The sequence below is a fragment of the Sprattus sprattus genome (genome assembly GCF_963457725.1).
Source record: "Sprattus sprattus genome assembly, chromosome: 14".
Lineage (NCBI taxonomy): Eukaryota > Metazoa > Chordata > Actinopteri > Clupeiformes > Clupeidae > Sprattus > Sprattus sprattus.
The window spans coordinates 32,198,782-32,223,329 of record NC_137912.1 but is presented as its reverse complement, the minus strand read 5'-3'; the positions used below and the strand labels follow the sequence as shown (position 1 = coordinate 32,223,329).

The 24,548-nt window shown below is 41.7% G+C and overlaps 1 protein-coding gene across 1 annotated transcript; it reads left to right on the top strand.

Moving 5' to 3' along the window:
• The first annotated feature begins 300 nt into the window (after window positions 1-300).
• On the top strand, window positions 301-23,386 carry cep76 (centrosomal protein 76). Its single transcript, XM_080851553.1, has 12 exons — window positions 301-455; window positions 662-823; window positions 911-980; window positions 1,107-1,331; window positions 1,533-1,718; window positions 2,166-2,263; window positions 5,132-5,260; window positions 6,108-6,296; window positions 7,281-7,447; window positions 11,137-11,467; window positions 22,165-22,382; window positions 22,898-23,386. The coding sequence occupies exons 1-12, from the start codon at window positions 393-395 to the stop codon at window positions 23,034-23,036; spliced, it is 1,977 nt and encodes a 658-aa protein (XP_080707679.1). The 5' UTR covers window positions 301-392; the 3' UTR covers window positions 23,037-23,386.
• The last annotated feature ends 1,162 nt before the right edge of the window (window positions 23,387-24,548 follow it).

Sequence of the window (24,548 nt, the reverse complement as noted above, 5' to 3'; positions counted from 1 at the left end):
CTTTTACTTGAGTAATATTCAATGCAATGTAACTGTACTTTTACTCAAGTACACAATTGGTTTACTTCGTCCACCACTGGGTGGAGGGTTCACTGTTCTTGGGATCCCACAGCTTATTCACTTTAAAATACTGAAACGAAATCTAAAAGATTGAAATGGTGCTTCTTTAACTACTAATAATTGACCATCATTGAGAAAAACGGAACAGAATCTGCAAATAGCCTAGCTAGCATACTGACACGCAGAAACACTACGTCACTTCCGGTATGGCACTTTCAGGCATCCGATAAATCCGCAACCCGCTGGAGTTCAGTAGTTTTGTAGATTGATGTTAGATAAAGTATCTAGGCTACTACTGGAGTTTTCCGCTGAGGTCAGGCTTACATCAAGCTATGTCTCTACCGACCGATAACGCATCTGATCTGAGACGGAAAATCCGCGATCATTTAGTTAAGGTGAACAACGTTGGCCAATCTTAAATTACAGGATTGCATGAGTAGCCTACTTGGAATTATGAGATCGTTTATTGGAAATATGAGATTAAGTTTGTTGTCCATTGATTAACCAGATGACTTAATAGCAATGTTGGACTAAATACTTAGCTGCTAAGTTTGTAGAACGTAACTGGAACGCTAATGTGGATGTCCCATCTGTCCATCAGCTGAATATCCATGACAAGTTACGTGATATACTGGCAGAACCAAGAGAGGGGTTTGATCCTGGACGGCGTCTTGGATCCGAAGAGGAATTAATGCTTGTTTTGCAGCAGAGGGGAATCGTAGATGATGTTATGAAGGACTTAACGTTACACCTTGGCAGCGTGGTAAAGCTAGTTGCCTAGATACGTCCTAATACAAACTACATCATCCTACCTCTCCCATCAACAGCCTTATTGTTTTTGTTTCACTAGACAGAAACCGAGATTTCAGAGAAGCGCTCAAGCAAGCCTGAAAACTTCAGTGTGACTCATGCCGAGAAAAGTGAGTAAACCATAAACTGCGCACCGCATCATAAACTGCGAGGCAATTGGTTTTCATTTTATTTACTGTACAGACTCATTAAGTATGGATTTTGGATGATTTACGAGATTTCTTTCCTCTTGTCAGTTAACATTGACCCCAAAAGAAGATACCTGTATGTACAAGTCCTGGGAGGAAAGGCTTTTCTTGAGCATTTGCAGGAGCCGGAAAAAAGTCCTGGTGTGATCTGGTCTACCTTAACACTCTGTGTGAACTTCCGTAACCAGCGCTTTCGTTCCAAACCTGTACCTTGCGCCTGTGAACCAAATCTACAAGAGGGCTTTTTATTAGAAGTCCATCAAGGTGCAACAGGTAGGATGTAGTTTTTCTAAGGTGTGCTGTATTTTGTCCTGATATAACAAAAGACATTTAAAAAAATTGTGAATGTAAAGCAAAACAAATAAAAATACTCTCACAGTGATGTGCCCGGCAAGCTTGCTACTATTTAAAGCATAAATACTATATAAAGGCATTTTATTGTAGTATTCATGTAGTTTATGGATGTTTTCCCAGGTAATGGAAACAAAATGGCTGAGTGTTCCACAATGCTCTCCATGTGTGATCCCATCCACATGGTGCTTATCAAAACAGAAACATCAGGGGAAACTGTGCTCGTGTCCTCACACTTCTTGGACTGGCGAACGGTGCTTTGTGGTCCCCACGGAAGGACCAGCATTGCCATTGAGCTTCTTGGAGTTGGTGAGAATCATTTGACAAGAACCCTAATCACCACCAAAATGAGACTGTGTGACAGTCAGTGGTTGGGTGACCAGATGGCCCCATTTGCCAGAGACAGTCCCCGTTTTTGGTGACCAATGCCCAGCTGGAAATGTCTTTGGGAATGTCTCAGTTTTTAACAATGATTTAAAAACAGCCAAAAAAATCCTTAGAAATCCATTTTAATTTCAGTAGTCTAGTCACCTTAGTCAGTAACTGCTCTTCAAGTATTGCCAGCTTTTGAATTTGACTCAATGATATGTATTTCAGATTGTGGTCTGAACAGCTTTTTTTGTTAGTACTGTAATTATACTTTACAAAATACTACCTTTATAAAACGGCTTTCAATGATTTTGTCTGAATTGTTTGAACTGGCTTCTGTTAACAGCTAAATGACTGTCTTTTTGTATTTGTGTGTGGGGGCTGCAGGGAATGAGTGCAAAGTGCCAGTTGGAGTTCTTAATGTGAAGCTGGAGCTCTATCCCCCTCTGGTGGACCACCTGTCTATTGATGTCATTGATACTCAGGTAAGGACCAGATTTGGTATGAAAACACTAAATATTGGTCTGAAATAAAGGAGCGTAAAATAAACGTCTAATATCTACACACTATTTAGGTGTATTGTCTTCATATGGCCTTGTGTTGAGGGGAGACAGTTACACTTTAAAAACAGTTTGTACAGTCATTATCTCAAGTAACATTGTGGGCCAAGTCCTCTGTCTCTACTATTTTGTGCAGTGTAATAGGTCTACAGAATCAGATGTGGTGGTTAGGAGGGATATCCTTGGCTAGTGTGTAGATGAGGTAGATTGGGCTGCAAAACGTGCAGCTGAGGTAGTACCCCGCTATCTGTAAAATATAATGTCACTCACAGCGGGTCAAACCACACTGCACAATTGAGATTCCTGCATTTTTAACAAATTGGAGTAAATTGAACGCACATCCAGACATTGAGGAAATCTATGGTAAACCAAATGCCTTTTGTCTGCAGGTCACCACAGCAGAACCGGTCATCCCTTTGCTAAGAACGACAGGGCTTATTCAGATCACTTCAGTCTCCTGGAGCTTAATGTTAGAGACCTTTGATTCTGTGTCCATGCTGTACTGTCCAAATTATCCATCGCATAGGTGACGAAATGCAACCAAAATATTCAGCCACTCAAAAAAAAAAAAGATCAGTCAACGAGCAATAGTTGTAAGACTTCACCAAAAGGCAGAGACCGTAATAAACCACAAGTTTATCTGTCTCAATAGACATCGGTAGTGGCAAGTATCTTGCAAAACATGCAGGCAATCGTCATGCTTGGAAGGAGGACTGGGGATGCACAGCAGCTAGCAACTATACCCAAACATGAACGCCTGACACCGTTTGAATCAGAGGCTTGAATGGGCTGGAGGGGACAGCATGTCACCAGCTGGGAGGTTTAATCACTTCCAGGCGTTGATGGACACATTTACAGTTCTTCCTGTCAAAGGCCATGATGGCGAGAGAGTGCATTTGCATTGATATTGGTAAAACCAATTTGAGAAGTCTGACACTAATATGGACTGCTAAGTGTCAGAGGCCAAAAGTAGCTGCTGTATTGGCAAAACTTAGTGCTTCTAGTCCCAAATACTCTAACCTTGAGATGTTGTTGTTATGCCATATTTCAGTGTTAGGTGGTTTTAAAGTAACTACCTTCTACCTTTCCCACATTTTGATTCTCATAAACTTCAGTCCCTCCCGATATTTTGAATCAATAAACCAAGGTAATTTACTCAAACACCACTAAATAGGAAAGATCCATAGGTTTCCTAAAATGTTAAGGACAATACTTTGTGATTCTGTCGTCTGTACACTTAAAGCAGGGGTCTCAAACTCAAATTACAGGGGCCGATGAGCGTCCAGTCTGGTCATTGGGGGGCCGTATTATTTGTATCTGTTGGCTTGCCTATCACAGTACTGTAGATGCCACTTTTGAGTTGGCAAATCTACCATGTGTGATCAGTGGTACAATGGTTAGTGTTGTTGAATAACAAGTAGCTGACCTGAGTTTCAATTCTGGGGCAATGCAAGATGCTCTTTGGATAAAGGTGTTTGTTAAAGTTGCTCTTTAGGATCACTTTGTCCCATTGATAGCCCATGACTTACATATACAGCAGTAATAGTGGGATAATGTCTTCATCAACAACTACATCTATATTTGTCCTTCATAAATGCACATTTCAAAGCAAATTCTGTACTGCACCACTTTTGTATAGTTGGTAACAAGGCTGCAAACAACCAAAACAAAGCAGAAAACTAAATATTTGTATTTTATAAAATAAATGTATTATTCCTAGGAGCAACTTCAATGACAGACCATTATGCTCCATTGCGTCCCACAGTTGCTCAAATACATCCTTGGCTGTGGTATGGCCTTGTATTGTTCTTACACAAATCCTCTGTCACTTCAAACTGGTGGATGTTAACACCGTGAAAAAAAATCGCCAGCTAAGCATTATCATTCATGACCGTACTCCAGAGCCACAGAATAGGCACTGAAACTTTTGCCTTTGACTCGCAGCTAGATTTATTTTCTGATAATGACCACTGGACTATACATAATCCCGTTTATTATTCGGGCACTTGTCAATAACGATAGAAGACATTCCCCAAAATACCTATTTTAAATGATTTTGTTGCCATTTCGTGACTTCCGCAAAGACATAATAGTTCTTAACACAGATAGATCTTTAAAGTGTTGCTTAGCAACGCATTACTTGCTGACATCAATTCAGTTTCCATTATGTTAAATGACTGGACTACTTGCGGAATGATAAGAAAGACGTGAATTAGAAGCACAAAACCCGTTGCGAATGGCAGCGGTAAACGTTGGGGTGGCCCATTTAAATCAATGGAACTTTTTGCAAAATTCTGAGGAAACTGCGGGCCGGATGGAATCGCTTGGGGGGCCGGAATTGGCCCGTGTGCCTGAGTTTAGACCCCTGACTAAAAGGGTGTTTAACATCTGGGGTAAAGCCCCACCTGTCCCTCATCGCTCCCAGAAAATGGTAGGCCAAGCTTAAAATGGCAATTATTGAAATAACCTCAAGTAATAACAAATAGCATCTTATTAAGGTCAGCAAATGTACAGTATATTGCTTGGAGTGATTTCATGTTTCATGTTGTTGCAATGGACACACTCACATGGACGGATTATGTAACCATTCGTCAGGACGTGTAACAAAATACACGGCTTCTACCCACAAATAAGATATTCATTTAAGCCACCTCTGATATTAACTAATACAAGGACGGTTGAACCACAAATAAGATATTCATTTAAGCCACCTCTGGTTTAACTTATACAAGGATGGTTGAAGGATGGTTTTTGCTCTTATTCCATAAATACTTGGAATACCTTTTTCTTCAGCAATCTCTGGAGAGGCAGAAGACTGCGGAAAAGGAACGCTTATTTCTAGTGTATGCTAAGCAGTGGTGGAGGGAATTTCTAGAGATTGGCCCATCCCATCAGAACAAGCTTGTGAAGATCTTTGCTCAGGTGGGTGTGGAGGGCTAAATGCTGGCTGTTGTGTATCTTAGTTTTGTGTTTCTGTTTGAAGATCTTTGCTCAGGTGGGTGTGGAGGGCTACATGCTGGCTGTTGTGTATCTTAGTTTTGTGTTTCTGTTTGAAGATATTTGTCACTCTCTGAGAGCAATAATTTTGTACTTTCAGGCAGTACTTCTACAAAAGGATTGGTCTTATCAGTTATTTGTTCTTTTATATTAGTATGCCTATTTAATATTCTTTTATATTCACTTTTTATGTTGATTGAAAGGTAAAACTATTCAAGTAATATTGAAATCATCTGACTTTACAGCCTTTTTTCAGACATGCTTAAAACTTGTGCACAGTACTGTCTATAAAAGCGCTACAATGGACTAGAGTTTCATACATTGATATGATCATTTGTGTATGTCTGAGTCAGGACTTCAGAATGTCTGAATCCCTGGTAGGCCTGAAGCAGGAGACACTGATGTGTAGGCTAGCCTTTCAGCAAACAAAATATGTTCATCAGTTTTAGAATAAACCACACACTCGTAATCTGAATGCTGGCTAGCGTTAGCTTTTTGCCCCATAGTATTGGCTTGGATGCATGCATTGTGTAGGCTAATGTTACAGTAGCCTTATTAAAGAATTGAAGAACATTTAGAATATGTGTGTTCTTACAATGGTTTAAATTCAGAAATTAAAAAATGAAGAGTTCATTGATAAGCTGTTTGTTTTTCAAGTAAGTGACAATTAATTGAGCTACCGGTAGTTTTTTTTGAGCTTGTCATGCATGCAGCTATGTGTTTGTCTCAAGTTTCTCTTGTTGGTATATGCCATTGTAATTGTGTATTACAGGATGAAAATGGCATAAATCGACCCGTCGCCTCTTATGTATGTGTTCTTCGGGGAGGTCGGCTTTTAGAATCTCCACGGCAGGCAGCCCGTTTCGTAAGCCTACTGGCCCAGGAAAGGGCACCTATGGTTGGCGGTGGCAGCTACCGTGAGCAGTGGTGTACTATGATGGCTTTCCTGTGCAGGAACAAGGTCTGACTTCTCACACTATCGCTTCCTCCATGGAACAACCATCTACATTTGATTCATGTGTAATACCTACACTATATGAATGTTTTTGAGAAGTCTTAAAGGCAGGAAAACACTGATGGCCATGAAATCCAACTCTAATCTAAGGCTGTAATTAGAACATGGAAGGCAGATTTGTGCATTGTGTGATGTCATAGATGTGCTGCTCAGCCCAGTTTAAGCAGCGCAAAACCCATCAGGTGTTTATGTTCTTAATATAACGATGGCAATATGCTGTCAAGTCATCCAGTATAATAGTACACCGTTATTTCAAGCATTTTAACCATGCAAATGTAGTGTACTAATTTAAAGTGAACATTCAGGTAAAGCTAATCAAATGACAAATACCTTTTAAAAATGAATTGCCAAAACATTAACCTAATACCATTATCTACTATCTTTAGCAAAAGTGTGCTGAAATAGATGTGTGAGAGGACCGTTGTACTAATGATCAACCCTAGCTACAGTGGGAAATTAAGTTTGTTTAATAGCTTTGACATTTTTGGTTTTCACTGCACATATGCAGTGAGAAGATGAAATCCCCCCTTCTTAATCGCTTCGTACTCCTGCCAGAATTGGGTCAATGCCCCATGAGAGCGGGAGAGAGAGAGACACTCACACACACACACACACACATATGTCAATTAATAGACTCATGGTATAGAACAGGGTTATTCAAGTGCGCACATTCAGTTAGCCTCCCTTTCAATACTGCTATGGACTTTTATCTATGTGACAAAAGTGAGGCACTAACTCCATTACATGGTTGTGACACAGTTTCCCCACGGTATCAAAGAAAACACTTAAACTTATTTGGTACCGTTTTTACCGTTTAGAATGCTCACCATCCATGGCCTTTACACATATGAGAACATTGCAGATTGCCCTGCAGTCTACATCTTGCTGTGTTGAAGCATTTAAGCTGATGACATGTATGCCTCTTCTCAGGGAGACTGTGAGGACCATGCTACCCTCTTGTGCAGCCTGCTCCTAGGTTTTGGCCTGGATGCCTACGTATGTGTCGGCACCAAGGCAAAACACACTCCTCATGTGTGGGTCATGACCTGTGGCACAGATGGCTCGGTCACCTTTTGGGAAAGCCTGACTGCTAACAGGTAAGGTAAACACTCAGACAGCTGTGATACAGGACAGACAGCCTACTGACTGTGACACTGTGTTGTTTCTGTATGTGAATGGGCTGTAGTAATTTGTTTTATTATATGGCTCTTCAGAATATTCCATTGATTTGAATGGGCCACCCTAAGGTTCGGAAGTCCAATATTTCTCTATAATGACCACTACCATTGGCATTGGGTTTTATGCTTCTGAATGACATCTCATATTATTCCGCAAGATGTCCGTTCACTTATCATAACAGAATTTAATTGTAACTTGAACTCACAAGTAATATGATGCTACACAACACCTTAAATCTAAAAGCTCTATTTGCGTAAAGAACTGGGGGGTGTTTGTCGTACGTGAATAAGTGACAAACCTGGATAAGTTATCTCGGAGTAAGTGGTAAACCTCCTAATAGAAGAGCCCTTTGACCTTGTTTTGCTAGGAGAATGAACCAATGGGGGTTCTTTTATTGGGATGTTTACCACTTACTCTGAGTTAACTTATCCAGGTTTATCACTAAACCACGTACGACGAATACCCCTCTGATCTTAGTGGCAGGCTGCAAAATGTGCAAATGGACATGAATGGATCAAGTTGGAGTTCTCAAGAGTTGGACTGAAACCCTTAATAATGAGTAATTCATTACCAATTTTCAATTATGAAGGGAAACATTTGAAATGCTACAAGTAGCACATTTTTACATTTTTAAAAGACATCATTACTGTTTGCCTCAAAATGGAAGAGCTCAAGCTTGAGCTAACATTAATGCAGTGGTTCTCAACCATTTTTCAGTGATGTACTCCCTGTGAATAATGTTTTCAGCCAAGTACCCCCTAACCAGTGCAAAGCATTTTTGATTGAAAAAAGTATGTAATACAGTACACAGCACTATGCCATCATTGTCTGATTGTACATACAACATTGTTGCATTGAACTGAGTGCGTTTGCAATTACATTTTAGTTAGAAACTTTTGCTTGTGCTTCACTGAAAATCTTTGTCAGTCTTGGTGGCAGGGAGGCAAATGCTGTGATCAAGCTCTTCTCCAGCTACAGTCTTTTTCTCTGCTTTGTTTTGATCGCAGTCATTGCAGAGAAGGAGGTCTCACATAAATATGTGGAGGCGAAGGGTAGTAGCTGCCCCAAAGCTTTCTGTCCCAGGTCAGGGTGCCCCTCCTTCACACACAGAACTGTGTGAGTGTGGATGTGGCAAACTTCATCTGGAGGCCACAAGAGAAATGGGTTTCTCACCCAATCCAGCGGTGTAGATTTCTCCTCCATGTCAGAAAAGTAGGAATGAAAATCTTGAATCAAGTTGGTCAAATGTCCCATGATGACCAACTTGACTGGAGCTCTGTCCACATCCTCAATAGAGAGAAAATCATCCACCTGAGGAAAGCAGGTGAAATCCCCAGTGCAGAGGCACTTCTCCACAGCTCTGCTTTCTTCAGGAAGCCATCTACCTTGTCATACAGGTTTAAAATGCTGGTGTCCTATCCCTGCAGACATATTCAGTTCGTTCAGTTTGCTAATACATCTGCCAGAAAGCACATATTTCCAAGCCAGTCTGTGTCCTGGAACAAGGTGGCATGGGGAGATCTGTGCTCAATCAGAAAGGTGAGTACTTCAGATCGTAATTCCAACAGCCGGTTGAGTATTCCCCCCCTCGAGAGAGAGCCAGCACACTTCTGTGTGCAGCAGCAGTTGTGTGTGTTCAGCTCCCATGTTTTCACAGAGGCGGCGACAACAGGCTCATTAAGATAATGACCAACGGACTATACATTATCCCGCTTATTATACAGATACTTGCATTCCTCCGAAATACCTCTTTTTAATGATTTTGATGCCATTTCATGATTTCCGTTAAGCAAAAATAGTTATTCACGCAAATGTGTAGCAAACCACCTTCTGACTTCAAATTACAATGACTTTCCATTACGGTAAATGACCAGACTACTTGCAGAATGATATGAAAGATGTTAATTAGAAGCACAAAACCCGCTGCCAATGACAGCGGTCATAAACTTTTCTCAGCGGTGAATATCAAGAAATTGCAGACCTGCAAACGTAGACATTTAACCCACATATGGCCCATACACACCATCTTTTGGAACATTCTGAAGAGCTGTATAATAACTATTTTCGAAGGATTTTTGAATGGATGGTAATTTTTAATATATCTTTGAAAAATAGCGTACGCGTACCCCCGGTTGAGAACCACTGCATTAATGGACACCAAAACTATAAAAGAACACTTATGGATTTATGTAAGAACCAAAAAGTGTTAAACGATCCAGAATTTGTTTCATATTTTAGATTCTTCAAAGTAGCCACCATTTGCTTTGATCGCTTTGTACACTCTCGGCATTCTCTTTATCAGTTTCATGAGGTAGTCACCTGGAATGGTTTTCAAACAGTCTTGAAAGAGTTCCCAGAGGTGCTGAGCACTTGTCGGCTGCTTTATCTTCATTCTGCGGTTCAAATCATCCCAAACCATCTCAATTGGGGTTAGGTCAGGTGAGTGTGAAGGCCAGGTCATCTGACGCAGCACTCCATCACTCTCCTTTTTGGTCCAATAACCATTGCATAGCCTTGAGGTCTGTTTGGGGTTATTGTGCTCTTGAAAACAAAAGATGATCCAACTAAGTGCAAACCAGATGGGATGGCATGTCGCTGCAGAATGCTATGGTAGCCATGCTGGATAAGTGTGCCTTGAAATTTTTGGACAAAGTATAGATTTCCACTGGTCTAATGTCCATTCCTAGGGTTTATTGGCCCAAACAAATCTGTTCTTCTTGTCATCCTCCTCAGTAGTGGCTTCTTTTCAGCAATTGGACCATGAAGGCCTGAGTCAGTTGATGACTAACCCTAGAGATCTGTCTGCTATTTGATCTTTGTGAAGCTTTTATGTGGGCTCTAATCTGAGGTGCTGTTAATGGTGGTCTCTGAGGCTGTTCACTGCAATGAACTTATCCTCTGCAGCAGAGGTAACTCTTGCTCTTCCTGTCCTTGGCCTTCCTCATGACAGTCAGTTTTATCATAGCATTTCATGGTTTTGGTGACTGCACTTGAGGATACATTTAAGGTTCTTGACATTTTCCGGACATTTTCATTGACTGACCTTCATGTCTTAAAGTAATGATGGACTGATGTTACTCTACTTAGTTGAGTGGTTCTTGCCATAATATGGATTAGTACAGTAGTAATGGTAATAGGGCTATTCACTGTATACCAACCCTACCTCTGTACAACACAACTGATGGTCCCAAACACATGAAGAAGGCAAGACATTCCACAAATGAACTCTTTGACACAGCACACCTTTTAATTGAAAACCACATGACAACCTCATGAATTTGATTGAGAGAATGTCAAGAGTGTGCATAGCTGTCATCAAAGCAAACGGTGTCTACTTTGAAGACTCAAACAAACCAGAATATTGTTATTTATTTATTTTTAAAACACCCCTTTTGTTTACTACAAACATCCATATGTGTTCTTTCATAGTTCTGATGTGTAGTATGAATCTAGAATGTAAAAAAATATAAAAATAAAGAAAAAACACTGAATGAGAAGGTGTATCCAGGCTTTTGACTGACATTGTATATTATGTGTGTTTGTGTGTTTGTTTATGTGTTTATTTTCTCAACATCTCCCTCCATAACCAATGTTCGTCATTCCTCAGGTACCTCCATCGGCCAATTGATCCAGATGATCATCTGACACCCCAGCCTAAACCGTCCTACCCCTATCAGACGATTGGCTGTGTCTTTAACCACAAGACCTTCCTGGCAAACTGCCAACCTACAGATTCTGTCCAGTTGTGTGTTTTTGACTTTCAAGACAACTCTTGCTGGAAGGCTATGAGTGAGGAGGCACTGAACTCTGTGTGTGCCTCTGGATCCACAACCTCCCTACCTCCAGTCCCCGCCCTCTGCGCGTCCTCACTTGATCCAGCCCAGGCTAGTAATCAGATGGAGCTGGAGCTGCGGCATGTGTTGGCTGAGCACAGGAAGGTAGGCAGCACACATCACAAGGGGGAAAGCAATGCACAGCACTGGGTGAAATGGCTGATTACACCCATGCACTGATACTACATGTTATTGATTAGAAAACCCATGCACTGATACTACATGTTATTGATTAGAAAACCCATGCACTGATACTACATGTTATTGATTAGTACACCCATGCACTGATACTACATGTTATTGATTAGTACACCCATGCACTGATACTACATGTTATTGATTAGTACACCCATGCACTGATACTACATGTTATTGATTAGAAAACCCATGCACTGATACTACATGTTATTGATTAGTACACCCATGCACTGATACTACATGTTATTGATTAGAAAACCCATGCACTGATACTACATGTTATTGATTAGAAAACCCATGCACTGATACTACATGTTATTGATTTGAAAACCCATGCACTGATACTACATGTTATTGATTAGAAAACCCATGCACTGATACTACATGTTATTGATTAGAAAACCCATGCACTGATACTACATGTTATTGATTAGTACACCCATGCACTGATACTACATGTTATTGATTAGAAAACCCATGCACTGATACTACATGTTATTGATTAGTACACCCATGCACTGATACTACATGTTATTGATAAGTACACCCATGCACTGATACTACATGTTATTGATTAGTACACCCATGCACTGAATCTACATGTTATTGATTAGTACACCCATGCACTGATACTACATGTTATTGATTAGTACACCCATGCACTGATACTACATGTTATTGATTAGTACACCCATGCACTGATACTACATGTTATTGATTAGTACACCCATGCACTGATAATACATGTTATTGATTAGTACACCCATGCACTGATACTACATGTTAGTGCCATTTGCATATTGTTGTTCAAATTTAGACATTATATAATTTAGATTCATATTTAGTGATTGTTAATTATAGTGATAGCATATTTGTATTTATAGTTTGCATTTCAGTTTAAAATATGTTTAGTGCTCATGCATTGCATTGTTTGGAATAATCAGAGGTTGCATTGTTTGGAATAACCAGAGGTGAGCTGTGACGTAACGAGCTTGCAAATCTATGTATCAGCTGTTTGTTTTTGATGTATCAACTGTCACTTTGTTGCACTGTCAGAATACCAGTAAAAGACGGAGCGAACACAGTTTTCTACCGTTGTTGAAACACAGTACATACACGCTTAGACTCGTTTTCTTTCCGTCTAAGAGTGGTTAATTTAAGAATATGATAACAACTACATACTGACCAAAAGAAGGGAACTTTTAGCCACTACATTAAGAAGAAAACTGTCGCCAAAGGCGAGAGAGGATCATCGGAAGCCGAGGAAAGCTGCGTTGCTCTGGACACCAGTTGATGAAGGAAGCTAGCCAGCTGAAGCATTAGCTAGCGGCGATTACAACTGCAGCCGACCGGATTTCCAGATGACTTCTATGATGATGGATGAGTACCCAAAGAACCATTGAATGAACTGATAAGCCTATTTAAAGATCTTGCTGGCGAAATAAGGATGATTATGTCATTGTAATCAACGTAGCCAAGTAACGTTGTGAAGTAAAAAAGGAAAACATATTAGAACTTTCAAGACGTGCTACTTGCCGTTGGCCACTCAGGACATTTGAAAAAGTGCTATTGCTAGCTTGTCATATAAGCCCATAAGAAGCTCGAGTTTGTTTCTGAAAATTAAGACAGCCCTGGAATCTTTCTCTGGAAAGCATTTACATGTTTTGAGGTGAAAGGACTGTTAAACCGGATTTCAGAAGTTTGCAAGAGCTTGCTATAAGAGACTTGTCTAACATTAGTAGCCAATTTAAAATGTCTGATTTGGATGAAACCAGGATGGAAGGCAATGTGGAGGTAGACAAAAAAAGAAAGATCAAGTTGACCACAAAGGCCCTACAACAGAAATGTGATGAACAAATGAAACTTAAGAAACATATATTAGCACGCCTTGTCTCCAAAGCAGAGGAACTTGAAAACCTCATGATAAATGATTCTAATGCACTTTTAGTGGAAAAGATTCATCTCAGTGATTACTCCAAATTTCTGAATGATTTTATTGAAGTGAATAATACAGTAAGTGAACTGTTATCAGACGAAGAAAGGAAAGCTGATCAGCAGTATTGGAGTGAGCCAAACTTTATGAAGTATGAGAACTTTTTGACTTATATAGAGCTTTGGATAATAGAAGCAAGACGGCACTCCAACCCCGCTTATGAACAGGCTGTTTCTGAAAACATGACTGGCGCGACGACACAGCAAGGTGAGTCTGTCATTGAATATGTGGATCCAGACGACGAGAAAAATACAGTTCAGTCACTGCAAGCAGTAGACATTCAAAGTCATCCACAGTGTCATCTACTGCTTCATCTCTGCGTAGAAAAGGGGAAGTTAACCGCGCAGCCCTACTCGCACGCGCAGCCGCACATAAGAAGAAACGGGCACTGAGGTTGGAAGAGGCTCAAATGAATGCCAATCAGATTCAGTTGGAGGCTCAAATGAAAGCCAAGCATATTCAGTTGAAGGCTCAAATGGAGGAACTAGATGTCGAGACTGCTATCGCAGAGTCAACAGCAAAGCTACAAGTTTTGGAAGAGTATGATAACATGGTCAACGACGGAATGAATTCCTACCTCTTCAAGAACATGCCTACAGCAGCAACCATCGAACATCATACTCCAGATGTCAGACCAAACTTGACCAGCAGTCTTCGAGTTAGCCAATACAACAGTGCTTCTCACTTTCGAACTGCTCACCAGTCTTATGTGCAAGTAAAGGAAGAAAACAACAACAACAATTTCGTAAGTACAAATTCCAATGGAACGCAGATTGAACTTGGCAAAGTGATATTGAAACAGAAGGATATCACAGAGATGTTAGTCACACAACAGAGACTAGCCAACTTACCTCAACGAGAAGTCCCTGTGCTCAGTGGCGATCCTTTCGAGTTCCTGCCATTCTTGAAGGCTTTTGAGCACATCATCCACAGCCGTACAGACAACGATGAAGACCGCTTGTACTATCTAGAGCAATTCACCAGCTGTGAACCAAGAGAACTTGTGAGAAGTTGCCAACACATGAGCGCACAACAAGGCTACAATGAAGCGAGAAGGCTCTTGACCTATCACTATGGCAACGAGTACAAAATAGCTGCAGCCTATGTTGACAAGGCTCTAAAATGGCCTCAAGTCAAAGCAGAAGATGCCAAATCACTTCACAGCTTCTCCATCTTTCTCACCGGATGTAACAATGTCATGAAGAACATGGAATACCTCGAGGAGATGAACAGCCCGAGCAACCTTCGGATCGTCCTCTCAAAGTTGCCTTTCAGACTTCGTGAAAGTTGGAGAGTCATAGCTTTCGACATACAAGAAAGGGAAGGAAGAAGAGCAAAGTTCTCTGATCTAACAACGTACATCAACAGACAAGCTAGGATAACTTCAGACCCACTGTTCGGAGAGCCACCTGTGAAATCTGCAGCAAGAAACACCCAAGCCTGCTTCACAGCCAAAGGGCCGAGAACACCGGCCAAGAGAACGTCAAGCAGGAGAAAGGTCAATGCTCTGCCAGCAGACACTCAGCTGAACAAAAAGATGCCCCAGCTAGGAGTGAAGTTACGGCAGTCACCGGGGCCGGAGGCAATGACAGCATCCTGTCTATCGTGCCTGTGCGAATCAAATCCAGGAGGAGCAACACAACAAAAGAGACGTATGCCTTCATGGACTTCATGGTTCCGCTAAGTTTTGCTCCGAAAGGTTGATGAGACAGCTTGGCATCCATGGCAAGAAGACTCGATTGCTGCTCCGTACTATGGGCCAGGAGAACCCTGTGTCCTGCTACGTGCTCTCAGATCTGGAAGTGTGCGGTCTGACAGAGAAAAATAAGCCTGCCAGCCTGCCAGATGTCTACACCCACACAGACATACCTGTAACTAAGGACAACGTTCCTGTTGAGAAGGACTTAGAAAGATGGCCGTATCTGCGTAAAGAAGTACGGTTACCACAGATCGACGCAGATGTTGACATACTCACTTGAATGAACGCTCATTCTGCGATGGAGCCGTGGAAGATAATCCACAGCCAGGATGATGGGCCTTACGCAGTAAAGACAACACTCGGGTGGGTCGTTAATGGCCCTCTCAAGAAACATGAAGTCAAGACAATTCAAGTCAAGTCACTGCAGTCAAAGGGCATCAGTCAACACAATCTCAGTCACTGGCGTGGACAGCATGCTGCTGCAGCAATACAACCACGACTATCCTGAGCAAGCCTGTGAAGAGAAATCAGAAATGTCACGAGAAGACGTTCAGTTCATGAAGTCTGTGACCAAGACAATCAAGAAAGTCAATGGGCACTACAGCATTGGGATGCCTCTCAGAAACAAAAATGTAGTAATGTCAAACAACAGATGTGTTGCCGAGCAACGGGCATCTAACCTGAAAAGGAAACTCGCTAAGAACTCCAGCTTCCACGATGACTACAATACCTTCATGTCAGACCTGCTGAACAAAGGTTACGCAGTGAAAGTTCCTGAAGACGAGCGCAATCGCAACGACGGCAGAGTATGGTACGTTCCCCATCACGGCGTGACCCATCCACAAAAGGGAAAGCTGCGGGTTGGTTTTGATTGTGCCGCTTCGTTTCAGGGGAAGTCACTGAACGAGGAACTGTTACAGGGCCCGGACCTCACTAATGGTCTGGTTGGAGTCTTGACGAGGTTTCGACATGAACACATTGCACTCATCTCTGACATTGAAGCGATGTATCATCAAGTAAGAGTCCCTGATGAGGACTCTGATCTTCTACGATTCCTCTGGTGGCCACAGGGAGATCTGAGCCAGCCTCTGCTAGGTACAAGATGGTGGTCCATTTGTTCGGGGCCAAGTCGAGCCCGAGCTGCGCCAACTACGCTCTAAGACGGACTGCAGAGGATGGAAAAGACAGGTCATCACCTGAAGCAGTAGCTACAGTCCTAGACCACTTCTATGTCGATGACAGCCTGGTCTCGACCTCCAACGAGAAGAAGGCCACAGCTTTGACAAAGGACCTCATTGCACTGTGTGAGAGTGGAGGATTCCGCTTGACTAAGTGGTCAAGCAACAGCCGCGAAGTTCTGTCATCACTTCCCGAACAAGAAAGAGCAAAGGAGATCAAGAATCTAGACCTGGACAAGGATGAACTACCCATGGAAAGGGCCCTTGGAGTGGACTGGTGCATAGAATCAGATTCCTTCAAGTTCCGGGTCCATGTGAAGAGCATGCCCATCAACAGACGGGGTATCCTCTCGGCCATAAGCTCTATATACAACCCCCTTGGATTCCTGTCACCGTTAATTTTTCTAGCGAAGACCATCGTCCAGAGATTCTGTCAAATGAAACTGACCTGGGATGAAGAAATTCCAAAAGACGTGGCAAACAGATGGTTCGCCTGGCTGTCTGATCTGAGCCAGTTTACCAGCTTTTCCGTCAGAAGGTGCATCAAGCCAGAGGGATTTGGTCCAGTGATGTCAGCACAGCTGCACCATTTCTCTGACGCTAGCGAGAAGGGCTATGGCATTGTCACCTACCTCCGCATCGAGAACAGCCACGGTCAAGTCCACTGCTCATTTCTTCTAGGAAAATCCTGAGTGACGCCGCTTAAACCAGTCACTATTCCACGCCTTGAGCTAACCGCGGCTACCATTGTGGTGAAAATGGATAAGCTCATGAAGCAAGAGCTTCGGATGGACCTCAAAGTCACTCAAGTCTGTGCGAAACAAGGAAGAACCAACAGTCTCAAGCCCAGTCTTCAGAGAGTCCAGATGCTAAAATCAAGACAGTTAAAAACCACATGCAGAAATCGAAATCTACCCTGAAAGGAACCCATTTGTCTGTCAAGGATATCAGAAGAGCAGAAACTGTGATCATTCATTCCGCCAAAGTCAAACCTCTCAAACCAAACGCTCTGCAGAAAGGTGAAAAGATCAAGAGAAGCAGCTCCATCTTGAAGGAAGGGATCCAGCTTCACGATAGAGTTCTCCGGGTTGGTGGAAGATTGCCCCAGGCAGCCTTGCCAGAACACACAAAGCATCCATTTATCCTGGCCAAGGATCACCACATCACGACCTTGATCATCAGGAACACTCATAAGGAAATCGGACATGGAGGAAGAAACCATACCCTTGCTCAGCTGAGACAAAGGGTCTGGATATGTAAAGGAAATGCAGCGGTGAGAAGTGTGCTTTCAAAGTGTGTCAAATGCCGGAAGAGTCAAGCTGTGAGTGAACAGAAATTGGCGAATCTACCGCTTGATCGTCTACTGCCTGACCATCCACCATTCACTAACATTGGTGTAGACTTTTTCGGCCCCTTTGAAGCAAAGCGTGGACGAGTGCAAGTAAAGCGTTATGGAGTCTTGTTTACTTGCCTTACAGTCAGAGCAGTCCACAGACAAATTGCACACTCTCTCGACACCGACGGAACGCAGTGAGACGTTTCATAGCCAGAAGAGGACAAATCGAGGTGATGAGATCCGATAATGGAACGAATCTGGTAGCTACAGAACACGAGATCCGCCGGGCGATGAAAGAATGGAACCAGTCCCAGATCTCTGAGGCTCACTTGGATCTTCAACCCTACTGCTGTCTCACCACGGTGGTGTCTGGGAGCAACAGATAAGAACAGTATGGAAGATACTTACCAACCTTCTCAATCACTCAACGACGAATGTCTGCAAACCGTGATGAGTGAAGTAGAAGCAGTGATCAACAGCAGACCCCTTACCAAGTCATGCGATGATGTGGATGACCTCGAGCCACTGACACCGAATCATCTTCTCTTTCTCAAGGGAAAAACAGCACTCCCTCCAGACGTGTTTTTCAGAAGGAGGGTCTATACACCAAACAAAGATGGAGGCAAGTGCAGTATATCTCCGACATCTTCTGGAAGCGTTGGTCCAGAGAATACTTGCCCCTCCTGCAAGAAAGGCAGAAGTGGCTGGAGAAGAAGAGGAATGTGAAGGAGGGAGACGTCGTACTCATCGTGGATGAGAGGGCTCCAAGAGGGTCCTGGTTAATGGGAAAAGTGGAGAAGACAATCCCAGATGCCAAAGGGTTCGTCCGTCGGGTCCTTGTAAAAACGAAGACCAACACTTAACATTAATAAGTTGTGTCTCCTGCTTGAGATGGAAGAATCTTAGAATGTAGACATTTATTTTAGTGTAGTTAGGTAATCGTCACCCCCAGGATGAGCAATTAGGGGCCGGCATATTGTTGTTCAAATTTAGACATTATATCATTTAGATTCATATTTAGTGATTGTTAATTATAGTGATAGCATATTTGTATTTATAGTTTGCATTTCAGTTTAAAATATGTTTAGTGCTCATGCATTGCATTGTTTGGAATAATCAGAGGTTGCATTGTTTGGAATAACCAGCGGTGAGCTGTGACGTAACAAGCTCGCGAATCAATGTATCAACTGTTTGTTTTTGATGTATCAACTGTCACTTTGTTGCACTGTCAGAATACCAGTAAAAGACGGAGCGAACACAGTTTTCTACCGTTGTTGAAACACAGCACACGCGTAGACTCATTTTCTTTCCGTCTAAGAGTGGTTAATTTTAAGAATATGATAACAACTACATACTGACCAAAAGAATGGTACTTTAAGCCACTATATTAAGTAGAAAACTGTCGCCGAAGGCGAGAGAGGATCATCGGAAGCCGAGGAAAGCTGCGTTGCTCTGGACACCAGTTGATGAAGGAAGCTAGCCAGCTGAAGCATTAGCTAGCGGCAATTACAACTGCAGCCGACCGGATTTCCAGACGACTTCTATGATGATGGATGAGTACCCAAAGAACCATTGAATGAACTGATAAGCCTATTTAAAGATCTTGCTGGCGAAATAAGGATGATATGTCATTGTAATCAACGTAGCCAAGTAACGTTGCGAAGTAAAAAAGGAAAACATATTAGAACTTTCAAGACGTGCTACTTGCCGTTGGCCACTCAGGACATTTGAAAAAGTGCTATTGCTAGTAGTGATGTGTCGGTCGCGAACGATCCGGCTCAAAGAGCCGGCTCTTTGAAGTGAACGATTGGAACCGGCTCTACGATGGGAGCCGTTTTAAGATCCTATTTGGGAGCCGTTTTTTTTTCTTCAGTTTTTCGCTCTCTCCGCCTCCCTGTCGCTGTGCTTGTGCTCTGTTTTACGTTCTTTTTCTCCGGCGGTGCCTCGCTGTCTCTGTAACGCAAAATGTACTCAGTGCACAGTTCATGCTTGCGCGTGTTGTCATAAGCCTGCCATTTGCTTGGCAGATAGAAAGCTGTTTCCCTAACAGAAAGTCTGAAGCTTGAAGTTATTTTAAAACCTTTGCTTGGGTAGCACTGTTAAACTGAGCAGACATGCAGACTAGTAATCTCATCACGTAACATCCTTTTTTTAAAACAATCACATAGTATTGCATGTTTTACTGTGGTAGAAAATACGTTAGCTTAATGCTAACGTATATGGGAAATCCTATAGAGACCGCGCTAGGTATTAGCATCAATTAATTCACGTTAATGTTTTTGTATGAGCCTGGCATTTGCTCTGCAGATAGATAACAGGTTCCCTAACAGAAAGTCTGAAGCTTGAATTTCTTTTCAAACCTTTACTTGGGAAGCACTGTAAAATTGAGTAGACATGCAGAATATTTTAGTAACCTCATCTCGTAACATTCGTTGATAGTAGAATGCAGGCTGCGAGGCTCGCGTAAGACCTTACGTAAAAAATGACGCAAGTGTAGAAAAAGGGGCCGACGCACGCAAGACGTGAAAAGTCGCGCAAGGGACAATTGAATAGGCCTGTGTGATAATGAGTGGTGACAGAAAACAGAGCAAAATCTGGACTCATTTTAATGCTACGTCAGACTCGTAGATTGCCTACTTTTTTGTATTGTGGTGGGTGTTTGTATTTATATTTAACTGTTACATTTTTTCAAGTTATTTTTTTGGAAGTGGTGCTATTTTGTGATAATTTAATTGGCTATAATAAAGGTTTTATTCATAAAGCATTGTAATGCTGCATTTTTACTCATAAGTGCTTAACAATGTCAATAATGAAACAAAATGTTATAAAATTAGGTTTAAGCTATTAATTAATTAATAATGTAAAACATGTGTATGGGGAGCCGTTTGGGAGCCGAAAGAGCCGGCTCTCCACAGTTAGAAGAGCCATTAGAGCCGCATCTCGCAAAGGAGCCGAAAATCCCATCACTAATTGCTAGCTTGTCATATAAGCCCATAAGAAGCTCGAGTTTGTTTCTGAAAATTCTGAAACATCAGTAAAAGACGGAGCGAACACAGTTTTCTACCGTTGTTGAAACACAGTACACGCGTAGACTCGTTTTCTTTCCGTCTAAGAGTGGTTAATTTAAGAATATGATAAGAACTACATACTAACCAAAAGAAGGGAACTTTTAGCCACTACATTAATGTTATTGATTAGTACACCCATGTACTGATACTACATGTTATTGATTAGTACACCCATGCACTGATACTACATGTTATTGATTAGTACACCCATGCACTGATACTACATGTTATTGATTAGTACACCCATGCACTGATACATGTTATTGAATAGAACACACATGCACTGATACTTCATGTTATTGATTAGTACACCCATGCACTGATATTACATGTTATTGATTAGTACACCCATGCACTGATACTACATGTTATTGATTAGTACACCCATGCACTGATACTACATGTTATTGATTAGTACACCCTGTGACGGTCGTGGAGCGACCACACATGAACCGCACACTCCTGCCCCATATTTGCAACCAGCGCACCCAACAGACATGGTTTGCACGTACACACGCACACACAAACACTCATACCACTGCTTACAAATGGATCAACCTCATGGACACTGCTAATTGCTAAGACTGGCAGGGGCCATACCACTTGGATAAGGTGGTTTTTAACAAACCTTTGAGACATTATTTATGTATTACATAGTTATTTATTTGATTGATGATAGTGAGGATATACTATGTTTGCGTCTCAGGGTCTGTTTTGTCATTGTGGAATTGTTTGGTTTTTGTGTCTACCCCAGTGTGTGGAAATGGTGCTGGCCGCCATATATGTTCAGTGTTCTGTCTAGTTCAGTTAGTCTTGTCTTGTCAGGTATGTACAGTATAACCTTTTTGACTGCTGAGATTGACCTCTACTACCTTTAGAGGCTAAGCAGGTATTTTTTAATTTAGCTTTGTACTGCTGAATATTGTCCTCTACTCCATTTAGAGGCTGAGCAGGTGAGACTGTTGGAGACTGTTGCTCTTTGTCCTCCATATATTTGTGAGACTTAGCAGTTCTCCTGGGTATTTTGAAACCTAATAAAACTTTATATTTGAACCCTCACTCTGTCTCTGAGCTTTCGGGCCAAACCCACACATTTTCGACGGCAACTGAGGCTCGGTCCGTCACACACCCATGCACTGAGATTACATGTTATTGATTAGTACACCCATGCACTGATACATGTTATTGATTAGTACAGCCATGCACTGATATTGAAATGATATTACATGTGTTGATTAGTACAAGCATGCACTGATATTGAAATGATATTACATGTTATTGATAAGTACACCAATGCACTGATATTGCAATGATATTATATGTGTCGCAGGACCTGGGTTTGGCCACAGTGTGGGACGACAACCTGTCATACCTGCTCTCTTCAGCACTGGTAGCTTACGAGCTTGAGCGATGCACAGGTGTCTCGTGTGGCAATGAGGAGTTCCAGGATGCTGTGAGGAGAGCGGTCCCTGATGGCCACACTTTTAAAGGATTCCCTATCCAATTCCTGCACCATAATGCACATCGCGCTTTTGCTACCAGCCTCAGGTACGTAACCTTCTGTGCATCATGTTAGCAGGCTTCAGTGTATTCAAACGTAAAATAAAAGAAATGTACATTATATTTGGTGAGAACTAAAAATGTGATTTTATTGGAAGTGATTTTTTTTTACACTCTGAAGTCTGAATTCCTGTTGTTTGTTTTCTCTTCTTTCTCATTTGTATTCTTGTCATGTGCTGTAATGTTGGAAAGTTGCCTCTGAAAAGTTTAGTTCAGTCTGGCTCTGGACACAAATAGGCATTCATTAAGCTGTGCACAAATTTCTAACGCACTTTTCTATTTCCCAAACTGGTGGCTCTTATATACGTTTCTAAATACTCTTTTATTCTAATGTAATGGACATTCATCATTGATTGTTCACTCATCAGCTTTTCAGTGCTTTACAAGAACAAAATTGAAAAAGCAGTAAAAACCTGGCCTGTGCAAAAACATTTGATGATTAGTGGAATTGACTCTTCTGTTTATAAGACAATCCATAAAATGAATGCTGTCTTTTTGAACAGGTCACATTTCTGTGAGGAGATAGTTTGTTGTCGTGGAGACCAAGTGCGGTTGGCAGTGCGAGTCCGGGTGTTTGCCTATCCTGAGTCAACCTGTGCTACTTGGGTCATGTATGCCTGCAAGTACCAGTCTGTTCTGTGATGCGACCAGAACTGTAACATTCGTCGTTGACATCCATTTTAAAGGCTAGCTCAGTTTGTTTGTATTTTCTCTGTATGCCTTTATTTTATAAATACATTTACACATGGATGTTTTTTTAGTGAGTTTTTGATGTCAATAAGTTTGTATAATAAAAACATTAAGTATTAATGCGTATATTGTGGCCAGATTGTCAAAACATACAACTGAAACAGCAAACCTTACAGCATAAAATGTCATCATAGTTATTTTTTGTAGGCCTTATTTGTCAATGATGTCTTTTGAAACACGTGCAAAGAAAACAGGAAAAACAAATATGACAAAAGAATGGCATGTCGAAATGCCATCCGAACTCTGGAGGCTCACAGTTGGCACAATACATGAGAGTCATTTTAGACAAGTGTGACCAATAGCTGGCTCAAACACTTCACACGCAGAAACTGTGCAGTTTCCTTGTGACCAGAGGGTGGCGCTGCCTCTACACTACAGCACACCACACCAAGAGATCACAATGACAAATGTACAGTGAAATAATCTTTATTATTTAGTTAGAATAAGACACTTTACAGGAAATATAATCTTAAAATAGTTGGCTGTACTAGAGAGGAAATTATACTATACAAAGTACAGGTTACAAAGGCATAAACTTTAATAACGTGTTGGGATGTAGGCTGACTGGAATAGGTGAAATAAAAACTACGTCAAATCTCTGAACCATCAACTCAGTCTATGCATAATTTGCTCAACCCAACAGCAGGCAAGCACCCCTTCTTTGACGCCCCTCTGAAGAAAGGAGGCACCCTTTAAGCCAAATTGGTCTAATCAGACCTAGTTGGACACAACCCTTGAAGTGGGGGACATCTCACTTGCAAAACATGTGCATTGACATTTTGGATGTCTGGTTTTAAGTGGAAAATTATTACATAGCAACAACTCAACAAAATTCTTTCTTTCGGAAATAATTGGGGCCGCACTACATGTCATGCACCTGAACTCGTGCCAACCCTCACTTAGTTCAAATGTCTATAACACTATGGAAAGGCTGGCTAACTGGATATGGTGGTTGCCTGCAACTTACAAAACATGTGCATTGACATTTTGGATGTCTGGTTTCAAGTGGAAGATTATTACATAGCAACAGCTCAACAAAATTCTTTCTTTGGGTAAGCTGGTGTACCAAAAGATTTTAAAATCACTCTTCTCACTCCCGCCAGAATGAGGTCTGACTGGCATCGCCCTGTGAGAGCAGGAGAAAGACTTTGAACACTCATGCACACGCACACACACACTCAGATGTCCAGCCAAAGACTTTGGGTTATTCATATCCAGTTAGCCAGCCTTTCCATAGTGTTATAGACACTATTATGGAATAATTTTCCACTTAAAACCTTTACTGCTCTCTTTGAAGCATTGTGCAAGAGTGCACATGCACTGTCATTTCAACCACCTGTTTTCACCCTCAAACTAGGGCCCAGTGTCTTAAAAGGTTTGTGGTTTGGTGGCAGCCCATTTAGT